Source organism: Dipodomys ordii, unplaced genomic scaffold, assembly GCF_000151885.1.
Source record: "Dipodomys ordii isolate 6190 unplaced genomic scaffold, Dord_2.0 Scaffold48, whole genome shotgun sequence".
Classification (NCBI taxonomy): domain Eukaryota; kingdom Metazoa; phylum Chordata; class Mammalia; order Rodentia; family Heteromyidae; genus Dipodomys; species Dipodomys ordii.
The window spans coordinates 1,393,072-1,407,893 of record NW_012267264.1 but is presented as its reverse complement, the minus strand read 5'-3'; the positions used below and the strand labels follow the sequence as shown (position 1 = coordinate 1,407,893).

General features: G+C 47.7%; 2 protein-coding genes across 2 annotated transcripts in view; one reads left to right on the top strand and one right to left on the bottom strand.

The window, feature by feature from the left end:
- Positions 1-14,822, top strand: part of Snd1 (staphylococcal nuclease and tudor domain containing 1) — a 446,430-nt gene that overhangs the window by 369,324 nt on the left and 62,284 nt on the right. The window lies entirely within an intron of this gene.
- Lrrc4 (leucine rich repeat containing 4) lies at positions 10,141-14,133 on the bottom strand. Its single transcript, XM_013020008.1, has 2 exons — positions 14,020-14,133; positions 10,141-13,836 (listed from the first exon to the last, which is right to left on the bottom strand). The coding sequence occupies exon 2, from the start codon at positions 13,734-13,736 to the stop codon at positions 11,778-11,780; it is 1,959 nt and encodes a 652-aa protein (XP_012875462.1). The 5' UTR covers positions 13,737-13,836; positions 14,020-14,133; the 3' UTR covers positions 10,141-11,777.

Sequence of the window (14,822 nt, the reverse complement as noted above, 5' to 3'; positions counted from 1 at the left end):
TAAGATATCAGAAACCACCTTACTTTCTCTTCCTCCTTTTTCTTCTTTTAATACATACTTAGCAACTTCTCAAAGTACTGCTCCTCATTTTCTCACTCCAGTTCAGTGTGCTAAAAAGGCAGTGTCATGCAGTACAACATTGTAGACAATTACTCATGTCTGTTTGTCCCTTTTTAACAGAAATGAAGTGACTGGTAACAAGCAGGAGGAAGGTCATGGGTGACATTGTATGGAGGAAGATATGTGACAGCAGCCTTAGGGTCCCTTCAGCCTTTTCCCAGGCTGGGTTACCACTGGGCCGCATGAGTGTGGAGCTGCACAGGATTCTGGATCTTGCAGCCTCCACTGAGTGAGACCATAGTCATCTAGTCTGGCAGAAGCCTACAGAAGGGAGGGAAGCCTGTGGCAGCTGTTCTACAGTGGAGACCGCTTCCAATCCCAGCTGCTTAAGTAAGGAAGAACATAAGCCCCCAAGGCAGAGGAATATCATGTTTGAACAGTATCTGCTTTACTGCTGGTGTGTTTGCTTCAGAATAACCATAGTTTCAGTCATTGGTATAGATAAAATATCTTACCACCCAAGCACCAGTGGCATCCTGCCTAAAGAAGACAGAGGCTTGGAGAGCATCTGCCTCTGTCCTGAGCATTTGAAGCCAGTCATTTGGTAAGTGAGCTCACCCAGTGTCCAATGGGCATGGGCTCTTTTTGTCTTGGTATGGAATTAAGAGGCCTTGTTCCATGTTACCTTCACCCATAGCTGGATTCTGCCTCTTCTGTCTAATTGGGTACAGAGGAAATACCCTTTACCAAAACAGAGCACCCACAGACTTTATTTCTCTAAAGCCATATGGTAGATTCTGTGTATCTACACCCAGACACTTTTCCCTCAGCCTCCTGAGTACAGAGATTACAAGCATGCCCAACAATGCCTGGCCAAGAGATGAATCATTTTCCCCTCTGTAGTGCGGGGTTTTATAGGACTTTGTCTATGCTAAATAAGTACCAAGCATTCTACCATTAAGCTACATCCTCAGTCCTTATATTGACTGATGGTATTTGTCCTAGTCCTGAAAGGAACCATCATATTCACATCTAAAACTTTTAGGTAGCAAGAGCTAGAAGTCGGAGGAACAGCAGAGCTCCAGGAGGGCTGTATAAGTAGAACTGCTTTATGAAGCAGGCAGATTGTTTTCCTGGTGACCAGTACAGAGCTAACCCTCAGGTTCCAAGTGTTGTTGCGTCCAGTGAGATTTCAGATATCGTGCCTCCAGCAGCTCTCTCTTAGTCTCAGCTGTGAGTGGAGAAACGACCTGCGGCACTCTGTGTCCACTGTTCCCCGTGCCACACCTTTTCCAGCTCTTGTAGCAGCACCGCTCAGGGCAACCACACTTCTGGTAGTCTGGAGCACTGAGGCCTGAACTTCCTGGAGGGAAGTGGAGTGACCTTGAGGGGTGGACAGGCTCAGCACAGACAGCATTTGTTTTGGTTGCTCATTTCCACATGTTAAGTGCTTCTGGTTGCTTCTGACCTTCTTTGCCTCTGTTGGCTGCTCAAGCCCTATATCTGCAGTGGCAGGGAAAGGGAGAAGCTTTGCGCTTTACTCTGGCACTCGACAAAGGTTCTCTATCCAGCACAGCATTGCCAATGGGGAACTGCTGAGGTAGCACTCCAGAGAATCACCCGGAGACCCCTCCATCGCGTGCCAAGCTAAACAACCCTGCCTGGGCACTCCTGAAAGGTACCTCCCTACAGCTCCACACACAGCACAGGGCACCACCTTACGGGAAAGTCCTGAGTGCCAGCAAGAGGCATCTGAGGAGAAACAAATTAATGCAGGAAGGGGGAGTGCCCGCTTAGTCTTTTAAGTGGAAAAGGAAAGGTCAGCAGAGCTCTATGGGGCCTGGGTTGCATTGTTGTTGACTCTGCCTTGCTGCAGCAACGGGGTCCAGCTACCTGGCTCCAGCCCTAGACATTGCCAGCCCTTCCAGCTGCTGACATCCTAGCACCAAGAGAAAAAAAAAAAATGCATGCTCTGTATACACAGATGGGTTTACATGTCAGCATGAGCCCATTTTTAGCCCTTCCCCAGGAAAGGCAGTCCATGACACAGTAATTTAATTAAATTTGCCTCCCTCCATGGCCCACATATTTGAAGAGGTTTGGGGGAAAATGAATCTGGCTGAGGAACATTACCCTGCCGCTCTGGCACTGCCCCAGAGCTGAGCTGCAGCTCCATAAAGGGTCTTGCCATCCTGAATACGGCCCAGGGCATCTGCCTACACTGCACTGCAGGCTCTCTGGCCAGGCTGCCTGCTGGCACATCTGGCAAGGCGGCCTCTGGAAGTGGCCCGTCTCATCTCCATCATAGCTAAGCCACCAGGGGCAAAATAAGGGGACTCCACACCCCCTTCTCAAGACCTGCTGGCAGCAGCTTCAGCAATAGCCAGAGCTGCACTGTTAGCTCTCATTACAGATCCAGAATAGAGACCAGTCCCCACCTCCACTCTACCACCTCAGGAATAGCTAAAACCCTAACTTCATTCCTGTGCTTCTGCCCTGGAAATGTTCTAAATGCCCTAAATAATCTTGAGAGACCTAAAAATAAGTCCCCCTATTCCAGTAAACTTTATCCCCATTTTATACCTCAGTTTCTCATCCATTTTTGTCCATTAGGACTACACTTAACTCATACCCCAAAGACCTGCACCTGCCTCCCAACCAGATCACCAGTCCTTCTCTCTTGAGTTCCTCAGCTCATCAGGAGGACTCTCCTGTGGCCATTGATTCCAATCTGATGTGCGCCTAGTAGAGAAAACTTGTGTTCTATTGCCATTTTCACCTCTCAGTCTTTTTTGACCTAGGTCTGCTGTAGCAAGTCTGCTAGAGAAGATGAGCATTCTCTTTGGTTGTCTTTCTCTCTCCCCATCAAGAGCACATCCTCCTGGCTGGCTAATCTCTCCTGTGTAATGATAGAAGCTCCTCCAAGAGAAAGGGAATTCTCTGGCACAGTTTGTCTCAACACCAGCATAACACAGGCTGTTGCTTAGGAGTGGGAATCACTAGAGTCAGACCACTCTGCGAGGGGACCGGTCTCTAGGGGAGCTAGCAGAAATTACTAACTCCTTAATAGATGGAAACTCATTTACTTGAAGCCCCCGCCCTCCTCTTTATTCCTCTGCATTCCACACCTCCCTTCTCTTCCCAGCTTTGAAGTTGAAAAGAGGTAACTCCACCCCATTCAAGACAGCAAATGTCTGCTAAATTAACTTGGTTAGGAGTGATCCTTTGCTGAAAGCAACTGTTCTTTTAGAATGTTTCTACTGGGACTTCACTTAAAACTATCGTGAAGGAAGCACAGTCTAATTAAATATATGGTGATAAAATTATAGCCAGGACCAAGAGAGGATTTATTGAGATGGGAGAAAAGACAGTTTACTGGGTTCTTGACCTCGTGTTTCAGAGTAGGCCTCCAAGTCAATGAAAGCTTATCCTCTGAAGATCCCCGTGTGTGTGTGTGTGTGTGTGTGTGTGTGTGTGTGTGTGTGTGTGTGTGTGTGTGTGTGTGTACAGAAAGTAAGCAGGGTAGAAACAGAACACCAGACTTCTCTTCTTGTCCAGTGGTCGTGGTTTTGCTTCTCTTAGCCTTCCCTACATAGGAGGAGGTACCACCTTACTGCACTGAACTCAGAGAGAGAAGGGGAAGGCTACTTAGATAAAAGAAAAAGCATTTGATCTATTAGCTATTCGAACCACCATCTAAACTCACATGCCCTAACTACTTATGGCTGCAGGGAAAGGAAAAGTTGTCTGATTTCTCAACTCGAGCTGTTTGAATGAAATCCTGAGTGGGCGCCATCTGTCTCGGAGCATTAAGCACAAATAAAAGTACTGGAAGGGATTGCACAGACTCCTGGGGGGAACTAACCACTTTGCCTTTTCTGTGCTTGGTGCCCCATCTGGAGTTGAACATCATGGTCACCCTGCTGGATTGAAAACCTACAGACCAGAAATCTGGTCTCTGCATCACAGCTACACGACACTGGGCAAGTCATTGTATTCTGGATTGCATTTTCTCATAAAGAAAATGAGGCAGCTCAAATGTAAGGTATTGGCTGAGTCCACATCTCTGAAGTTAAAAGCAATAAATCTATACTCTGTCTCAGTATCTAGGGCCATCCCACATGTATTGTTAGCCAACTTTGATACCATACCTATGATATGAAGGTGCTCTCAGCTGACAAGATTCCACTAGTCAGAACAGATGTGGACTTTGAACAAGAAGCAGAAAGAAGGATTAAGGGAAGAGAAAGCTATCGACCAGGTACATCGGGCTCAGGATGGGACATCACCTTGTCTTTTTGTGTCCATACTTTTCTGTAGCTTCGGACACTTTTTCTGAAGCTTGTGCACCCCGTATACCCAGCTGTCACAATCACTTCCCTCCGAAGAGAAATGATGAAATACAAATACGCTTTGAGGTCATTTAGTCCTGCACTGTCCCTCTGACCCCCTCTCCTCATTCATGAATGAATGACTGGAAAATGGTCTTCTTTCCCTCTAGCAGTCTCTTAGGCTTTTCTTTTCCTTCCTTTTTTCATACTGAAGACTTCTCTGTTAAAAGAGATGAATTGGAGGAATATGCTGTCATGTCAGAAGGAAGCCATTGTCAATTCACACAGGCAAATGCTAATAGGATAAAGTATTAGCCGACTTCCTTTAAGTCTAGAAATTAAGTCTTCTTGGAATGGTAATAGATTATAACTTGTAACCTCTATGGCTTGCAAGCTGAAAGAACAGGCTGTTGGTATCTGGGGCCTCGGATGCATTGTGAGGGATTCACTGAGCATTTCCTCCAAAAGGGGCTATGGAATCCAGGAAACCGGGAAACTGATACTTGGATGCTGGCTGTAACTGCCTCTGTGGAAAGTTGCCTATAACTCCTTCAGTTCACCGCCAGGGGTGAATTGTCTGAACAAGAGCCACTGAATGGTCTTAATGAAAATAGAGGAGAGTGTGGTAGGTAAAGGAAGTCAGGCCTTGAAGACTGGGAAGAAATAGCCTGAGGCCAGGAAACCAAACTTTGCCCAAGGAACAGTTAGTGCCGTTAAAGCTCTTCTTCTCTCTGCTGACTCACTGAGCAGGTAGAATGACTTATCTGGTGACTAAATCAGAACCAGCTCAGAGACACAAGGCAACCAGAGCTGAGACATTAAAGGGACTGGAAAAGAGAATACAGATTAAGGAGCCACCTTGGAAAGGAAATAGCATATGAACTACTAGAAACCAGAAAGGCTGTCATTCTTTTTGGATCATGGAGAATTTCCTAGGACCTGTCATGACACATGAATGGATTCAAATGACAGCTATGAAAGAAAAAAAAAACTGATATAATTAATTGAAAGGTATACTAGTAGGAATGTAAGAAGGCAAGTGGGTATGAAAGAAGTGAGAGGATCAAGGACTATTCTATGGCATTTTGCAATTGATTGGAACATGAGTAATTGCTCTGGTACACAGAACAAATGAACTTGAAAGACTGAATATTACTTTGGTCTATCCAGCCCTCGTACCTGGTGTTAGAGTGGCCTCTCATCTCGGTGCTTCCCCACTGAAGGTTCTTTGAGAAGGTAACACTGTCCTCTTAAGTGCTAACTTGCTTTGACAAGACAGCTTCTCCCAGGATATCCCCACAGGCCAGCGCCTACTCTCTGACTCATTGCAAGTATCCATGCGCACTGAACTCATAAGTCATCATTATTTCTATGGGCAACCACGATTTCTGTTAACACTGGAATGATCTTTTTGTGCATAAATATAGTGAGCTGCGTCCTCTCTTCACTACCAACCCTCCCCGCCCCAGGAACTATGCCTTAATAGAAATGAGGTGATAGGCTCAAAGTAGAACATTCGGGGGTTGGGATTGGAGTACTACCCCGAGGGTTGGATTGCTTCTCCAGGAACAGATAGCCTCTGGGACAGGAAACAGGACTGTTGTGGTTAGGTAGTTTGGCCTAGGTACTGGTAGCAAAGTTGGCATGTGCCAGAGGATAAAACCTGTGATCATCGTAAAATCTAATTCTAGCCTCTCATTAGGAAAGCAAAATGCATTTAGCTTCTCTTGGAAAGTTGGTCTCCCTGCTTATCATCTCCTCTGTTCCGTGCCATCAGTTTCACACTAAGAGTTCTTCACCATCCATGGTCCAGCCAGCTTCTTGCTTGTTAAGGCAGAAGAATCTCCCTGGCTTTCCTACTTAACTGCATTGCAGACCCTTGCCTGTGTGTTTGCCACACTTCACTTGCTTAAATTTTTACTCCCTGTCTATTCTCTAAGCTCTCCAATCCTGCTTGGAAGATCTTGTAAGTAGCCTTTCTATGCCAATAGACTTCTCCCTCCTGGTACCTTCCCCTCTGTATCCTCGGGCCTAGTAAGGCTTCAGAGTCAGGAAGGATTTTATTACTATCTACTGAATAATACTGCTTCCGTTGCACCCTAATGGAGAATCAGGTGAAAATTCAAAGATTTTAGGAAGCTTGCTTTCTTGGTAAGGACCAAGCCTTCCTATGTAGAAATGCCTTGTCTGGCCCCTCTGCTTATGTTCCACTACAAGCAGAAGCCCCTCTCCCAAAGCTGAAAAAATGTGTGCAAAGTGTGTTGGGCCACCTGCATAGCTGGTTTAGGGACAGAGCACAAGGCAGAGTTTTCCTGGGGTGGAGAATGCAGCAATCTTTCCCACAGTGCTCACTTGTAGATAGTTCTGTCCCTTAACTTCTAGATAACCATTCTTCCTCTGGAATAGTGTATCTAAGCATGTTCTTTCTTTGGGCATAGACAAGGTTCAAGAATAGATGTGGTGATGGGGGCTGTTCTTTTTTGTCTGTATGTTTATATAGACCATGTAACTAACAACTATGTAGCATTTACTATATAATGTCAGGCATGGTGGTAAATGTGAGATAGATACAGGTATAAATTATAATTTCAGTTTCCACAACAATATGAAATTGTGAGGTAGATAGTAATATTACTTCCATTGTACAGCTGAGAGAAAAATACTTGCCCAAAGTCACAGAGTTAAAGTAATTGAGCTGGGATTCCACCCAGGAAGACTGGCTCCAGAGTCTGCTTATAGGCATTATGCTACATTTTTGTGTGTGTATGTGCATAAGACAGATTTTATTTTCACAAACATATATATTTAGCTGACCTAGCTCCTATCGTCCTTAACCCTAACCAAGTAATTTACTTCACTTTAACTTAAAGCAAAGATGAAAATAACAGAAATCCCTTGCCCAAATCATTCTTCCTCCTGCAAGGGAAAAGGTGCTTTCTAAATGGATAGAGACCAAAAGAGTTGCTTTGAGCCAAAAAGTGCTTTGCAGTTTAGCTAAGGCAGGATTTAGAAATGGCGTGAACAATGCCTGCATTAGCCAATGCCATGGAATTGCTGAGTGCCAGCAAAGGAGATAAAATCAGACATATGTTTGGATATAAATGTTCTTTCTTTTTCCCTTCCTTCCCTTTCCCCCCACCCCTCCTTCATCTTTCTCTTCCCTTCTGCTGCTTTGTTGCATTGGAGCTTTAATTGTGGGCCCTGGCCCCCTGAGGTAGAAGCCTAGAGTAAGGTTTACTTAGCCTTCTTCAGTAACCAGTCATCACCACTGAAGGAAGCCAGAGGCCATGTACTGTGGCCCTCTTCCCTGCCAACAATAGGAATTGTCTTGCAGCACCCAGCAAGTTGCTGGCCTCAATACATGTTAAATAGCCATGATAAAGCTAATGTCTCTAGGCCTTAGAAACTAGCCTGTCTACCTTCATTGATAGTAGGATGCAGCATTACACTGAAGGGTGATAAGAAGCCCTGAAGCAGATTATAGAAGTGACAATCACAGCATGGCATTTAAAGCACTAAGGCTGGGAAGATAGAGCAGAGTGAAGTAATGAAGGACCCCCCTCCCACCACCACCAATATCTCCATTTTGTGGCCAAATGACTAGAAACCACTGCTCTATGAAGAATTTCTATGGTACAGCCTTCAAGACTTCTGACAATCCTCTACTGTACAAAGCTTTCCAGCCGAAGTTTGGAAAGAAGCCAAGCCAGCTTTCTCATTGTAAACATACCATCTTACCTACTTCATCTTTTCTCCCATAGCTTTACTCTGGGATTCTGCAGTTTCTGTCTGCCATTGGGCCTACGAATCAGGAAAGAGTTACATGTTGTCTTGAGAATCCAACCCTTTAGTGAGCATATGTGAAGCTCCTGTGCTCAGAATTTTGTTCATGCCTTGCATAGTAATAGTTTAGTGACAGAGCGAACAGCTTGTGGTAAAAAGGAGACCACAAAAGTATCTGTAGGAGGTCCCATTTTGACATGGAAAGAAACAGTTTCTTGATAGCCAGTGAGAAAACACAGTTTATACTGGGAGACTAATCGTGGGTTTTAGTTCTGCCTCTGTCGCTAACTAGCAGTGTGATCTTGGATATGTCTTTCCGTTTCTCTGGGGCTCAGTTTCCTTGACCATAAGATGCAAAGAGATTAAACAAAATGGTTTTTCATGGCCTCAAATTCTATAATGAAAATTCTGTAATTCCTTATACTTAGCCACAGTTTGCTGTAACTAACCTGATGAAGAGCTATCAACCCACGTTCCATTCCCAGGTAACCATCTTTAAAGTTCGGCCAGGCCCAATGATGAGTCACCAAAGCAGCCTTAAAGGCTCACTTTGGATACTCATGAGGCTCCGCTGAAAAGCTGCCCTATGTGCTGCTTAGAAGAGGATAAACTCAGCATTATGGCAAAGAAAGGCCCCGCTCCAAATGCTGAACTGGTGCCAGACGGAAGGGTGGGCCATTAAGGAATTGCCATTGCAGCACTCAGGGGAGGAGTCATCCTCTCTGGTCTCCCCAAGTCTTGTAAGGTTTCTTCTAGAAAACATTTCTCCTTCAGATTCCAAGACCTGATATATTTCTTATCCCTAGGATAAATGCCATTCTTCTTAGTTCTTTTCCCACAAGTGTTTTTGGCCCATTCTCTTCAAGCCTTTGTTTAGCAAGACCCTTTACATTGCAGAGTTACTGCCTAAATTCTCTGACATCCCAGATAACTGCCAAAGAGGGGGTTGCTAGGAAGTCGGCTCCCCATCCTCCATTGCTGAAGCAGCAACTTCTCCAGTTACCTCAGAATGTACACCCAGGAAGCTGTTATGAACAGCGGGCGTTGTCATGTGGCACTAGGAAAGGAAGTCATTTTTGCTTTTCATCTGGTCCTAGCCAAGCAAGTCCCACCCTTTGGTCTGCTGTAGTTTTCTCTCTTTATTGAGGTAGAGTGCTAAGAGAGAGGCCTAGGGAATGTACCTTTGCTGCCTATTTTATAAATGCCTATGTATATGTGCTGCTAGAAGCACTGATACCCAGAAACAGTCTCTATGTCCAGGAAGATTCAGAATTGGCCCTTTCTTAGCCAACTGCTGCAAAGTGCTGCCTCTTTCCCTTCCTCCTCAGTGCCAGAGATCACACCCACTCAATCCCGATTCCCTGCATTAGTATAAATACTAGCGGTGAAGAAACACAGGGTCTCCACGCATGGAACCTCTCTGGAAGTCATTACTCTGTGAGCCTCAAGAGTTAAACCCCACCTCCACCAAGACACATTTGACTATTACACACCCAGAGAACTAAAGCAACACCGCCTGTGGGAAATCGCAGCCAAACTACATTACTGCAGCCCTCTTAAATCCAGGCCCCCCTGGGTCCTTGGGTTGAGCTGGTGCTGCCTGACCAGCAGCTTCTGCTGAGGTGGCATTTCACTTCTGGCCAGGTCCCAGGAGCTGAGGCTGACCCATTTCCCCTGGTTTTCCAGGGCATAGGGAATTTGGTTATACCCCCAACAAAGCCAGGTACTAACACATTAGCTCGTAGTAGGTGCACTTGAGTCGGGGTGCATTTATTTAAACTAAGGAAACGTTGACAGCTTTAGCATTTTCCCACACTTAAAATATATTTAACATTTGTCTTTCCCATATCATAACTCTTCCCACCCTCACCCCACCCTCCCCATTTTTCAAATAGAAATGATTTAGTTTAATGCTCATAAGAATGTATAGGTTCCGGTCTTATTCAATTTAACCCTTTGGGGACAGTGAATTAAAAATTGAACAATATTTATTAAAATACAAAAATACACTTTTCTCACATTACAATCAGTGGTTTTGTTGTTGTTGTTGGTATTCTCCCCACCCATACCACCCCCTTTCACATCTGAACCCTATATTTCCTCTTAAAGCTAAAATAACTGAAAGAAGTTACATATTAAATGGACCAGAATAACAGATCTTGGCCTTCCCCTTCCCCCTTTCCTTACACCACCTCTGGAGGTAGGCCTGGGGGGGAGAAGCTTCCCCAGTGGTGCCCATTCAACAGGACCACATGCAGAACTCACTCATGTATGCATGTGTGTCACTTTTATTTTAACTATGAATTTCACAGTTTTTGTGAAGCATCCTGGCAGGCAAAGGCTTCCGTACTTTACTTGAGCCATGCCCTTTTTGCCTCTCCTTTTTTCTTCTCTACTCATGTTCTGCCCCCACTCCATCATCACAACCAGTTTGCATCAGCTGTAATAATCCCTAATGAATCAGCATTTAGAATAGTCACCAAATTCTAAGCATGAGAAAAGCTTCTACTCCCCCAAGCTCCACGCTCCCAGCCTTTCCTCCCTCTCCACCTTTAAAACAAACAAGACCTTTTTGAGGAATTATAAAATGCCATCATTGTCTACAATCATTTGTCAGATACCTGGAACAACAGGTGGACATGGCACAACACTAATTTATGGCCTCCAGTGAATCATTCTCTGCTTCTGCTCTCCTTCCCCACTCCTTGGTGCCGCACCCCCTTCGGGCTGCCGCCTTCTCCTGGGAAACCCTGAATAGACACATGCCTTGCAGAGTGGGTTAAGCCCAATTGCAGAAATCTGGTGCAGTGTGAAAGCATTTGACTGAAAGCCACACCAGTCTCCCTTCCTTCTTAGCTCTGTCCTGAAGCACTGTCAGGCAGGGATGAGGCATATGCATGTCCCAGTGCAGTGCACAAACCTAGGGATTTGTGCACATGGACAAAGATTCAGCCCCTTTAAGTATTCATTTGATTTTTTTTTTGGTGGTTTTTCCTGCTTAAATATGTTTACAGATTTATCTTCCCTTTGGCCTCTGAAGGAGAAAATAGTTATTGCCTCTCAAAATTTTGGCACAGTACAAATTCATGGTGCTTTTTTTTCTTTTGTATTTTTTTTAGTAAGATAAATCTGCAAAGACAGCTCCTGACTTAAGAAAGACGTCTGTAGAAATGGGTATTCCTGTATCCTATGAAGTTATCTTCTTAAAAAAAGATAATGCGGCCTATCCTTCCTACCCCTTAGTGGCCTGCACTCTGCTCCTTCGTAGGGGTGTTTGCTATTGTTTGAGTTTGTTTTTATCTTAGCACTATCCACCATAAACCAGAAAACTCTTCTGGCAGCACAGCAAGTTGACTTGTAGCTTGTACCCACAACATTCCCAAGATTCCCCACCCTCCCCATTTAAATAGAACTTACAAGTTAGAAAATAGTTTTGTTTTGATTTTTTTCTTTTTAAATTTTAATATAATCTTTTTTTAACCAGCCCATAGATTTAATATATAAGCATATACAAGAAAAAGTCTCTCCCCACTCTGTACAAAAAGTTGCTGTCTCTTTTTTTGTGCATTCTATTGCATTTATAAGTTTTGGGGGGAGGGGGAGTCATATTTGAGTTTCCTGTACCTTGTCCTTGGTATGGGTCTGAATTATATAAGGTTCAGAGATAGTGGTGACTGTGGGGTGTAGAGAGTTCCCCAGGCTGTTTTCTGTCCAGTGGGCCCCGTGTGCTGGTTTGTAGGTGTTGTAGTTAATGTGGTCATGTATTGTGGGCAGCACTACCGCCCCCTCACCTGATACACCGGATGGAGCTGCTGTTGCTGCTGTAGATGCTGCTGCTGGGATGTCTTCATCCACCTGGATAATCTCAACTGTCCGCGCGGCTGCGACTGTGCTCCGCTGCTGGTGCCGCTTGCGAAGTTTATAGAACACAATCAACATGGCGGCAGCTAACAGAGTCACTGCCACAAAGCAGCCAATGATGATCTTGGTGGTCTTCATGACTTCATCCAGACTGGTTTGCATCTTGTCGGTGGTGTCTGTCGCGGGTACTGCCACCTGCTTGGGCACACGGGTGGTCTGAATGAGCACCGTGGTAGAGGTGGTATATGCCGGCTGGTAACCAGTGGATGTGGTAGGAACTGGCTTGTACTTTCGCGTCGTGTCCTCAGGTGAGATCTCCGTGGTCTCCACTGTGACCGTAGTAAAGAAGCTGTAGTTGGAGGTGTTGAGCTCGGCCGTGCTCACATTGAGGTAGGCCGAAGCATTGGAGTTGCCTGCCACATTGGTCACCATACATGTGTATACTCCAGTGTCTGAGAGCAGCACACGGGAAAAGTTCAAGGTGCCATCATTGAGGACAGAGATCCGTGGGTGGCGGGAGGCGTGGCTGAGCACTGTCCCATTGGGCAGCAACCACTTCACAGAGGACATGGGGGGAGTCCGACACTTAAGTTCCGCCATCCGATCCTCAGAGATATTGAGATCACGAGGCGCATCCATGATAAAAGGAGCAGAGCACTGGAAGGAGGCCTGGTCCACCTCCACCAGGTAGCGGCCTCGCATGTGCATGGGAGCGTGGCAGCGACCACAGCAGGTGGAATTGGTAGGTATATATTCCCGAAGCCACCAGGCAAGCCACAGAATGTCACAATCACAGTTCCAAGGATTGTGGTGGAGGTGCAACTCCACCAGGTACCTCAGCGGAGTGAAGAGGTCATGGGGCAAAGAAGAGAGGTTATTGTGGGCCAGGTTGAGTTCCACGAGCGAGGCCAGCCCATCAAAGGCATTCCGCTCAATCAAGCTGACCTGTGAGTTCATGACCCACAGCTTCTTGAGGGAGCTTAGGCCATGGAAGGAGCCAGGCCTGATCTCAGGGAAATGGTTCCCTGACATCTCCAGCTCCTCCAGCCCCACCAGGGGGGTGAGATTGGGCATATCTTTAATGTTGCACATACCCAAGTTCAGGTACTTGAGGTTGAACAGCCCCTCAAAAGCCCCCTCTGAGATATACTCCAGCTTCTTGAGCTCCCCCAAGTCCAGGCGCATGAGGGAGGGCACTCGGTTGAAGGCGTAAGAAGGGATGCTCTCTATGGGGTTGTTGCGAAGCCAGAGCTCCCGCAGCTTGGACAGGTACTCAAAGGCCCCACTGGGGATGACTGTCAGCCAGTTGTCAAACAGCTCCAGGGTGTTGAGGCTGGCCAGGCCGTTGAAGGCTCCCACCTCTATCTGCCTGATGGAGTTCCTGCCCAGCTGCAGGACCTCCAGGTGGTGCAGGTGTCGGAAGGTGTCAGCCTGGATCATCTGGATGTTGTTTTCCATGAGATTGAGGTACCGGGTGTTGGAGGGAATGCCCTGCGGGACCTCAGAGAGGCCCCGGCGGGTGCACACCACCTTGCTGAACTGGTTACTGCAGAAGCAGACGGAGGGGCAGTTCTGGGGCCCGGCGGAGGCGGCAGCAGCGATGGCTGCACAGAGAATGCACACTTGCGCGGTGAGGTAGACGACGGGGAGCAGGACGGCATTCCAGGTGTGGTGCACAGTTACCTGCCACAAGAGCTTCATGGTGTGGCACGTTCATAATTCACCATCGCCTGGGATTTTGGCTCGGAAAGGAGAACCAGCCCTACCCCGGCTTAAGTGAGCTAGGAGCTCCTCTTTCCATCTGGAGAAGGAGGTGGGGAGGGGGCGATTAGAGAGACGGAGCAGATCGGTCGAGCAAAAGCCTGCCAAACTACCGAGCAGAGCGGCCCCTCATCCAGCAGCCCACCCTCAAGGCCAGCCCTCCGAAATCTGAGACTTCTCTCCCACCTTGCAACCATCCCCACCCAATTCGCTGTCCACCTACCTCGGAAGAAAGGCAGCAGAGAACTGGCGCGGTGTCCTTAAGCTTTCTCCATGGGAGCCGGGCACCTCGTTCCCATTTTGACTTCTTAGTTTTAATTAACAAAAGGGGGGAAGTCGTGGGGGTGGGGAGGGCAGAGGGGAGGGGAAAAGAGGGTGGGGGAGACAAAATGGCTTCTAGTAAATCCGGAGCCCGAGCCGGCGAAGCCGCGGAGTTGAGGCGCGCTGGGGAGAGCCAAGGCCCGGCGGGCTATGCAGGTGCATGCCCCCCCCTCAGCCCGGGGAGCGGCGCCACCAGCGCTTCCCTGCTTTGTCCTTGGACCCTGGCACCGGCGCGCTCCAGCCGCGGGGGAAGGCGCTTCATCGCCAAAGTGTGCCTCCGGCGCCCCCAGCCCGCTCCCCCGGCCGCCGCTGGGAGGGGGTGCCGGGGCGCCCCGGAGCCGCCCAGGCCGCGCTCCTTGGCTCGCTGGCTCGCTGGCGGCGGCGGCGCTGCTCCGCGCTCCGCTCTCCGCTCTCCGCTCTCGTGGCGTTGGCCGCTCCGGGCCGGCGGCAGCTGATTGCGGTCGGTCGTGAGCTCGCGGGGCGGCGAGAGTTAAGAGGAGGTGTTGGCAGCGTCTTGCCCTCCCCAGACACACACCCCCTTCCTCCTCGCCTCTTCTCGGAAGGGTTAAAAGACAAAAACTGGGCTGAGTTCTCCAGTCCGCCGTCTGCTGGCACGAGGAGCGGTAATCCGTCCAGCCCCTGAGGGGCAGCGGCGTGGGCACGGGGGCCCGTCCGCCGGCCGAGGAGCGCGTGGCGCCCGCGATC

Excerpts from the sequence above, each read along its gene's own strand:
- Lrrc4 (XM_013020008.1), bottom strand. The coding sequence starts at position 13,736 with ATGAAGCTCTTGTGGCAGGTAACTGTGCACCACACCTGGAATGCCGTC.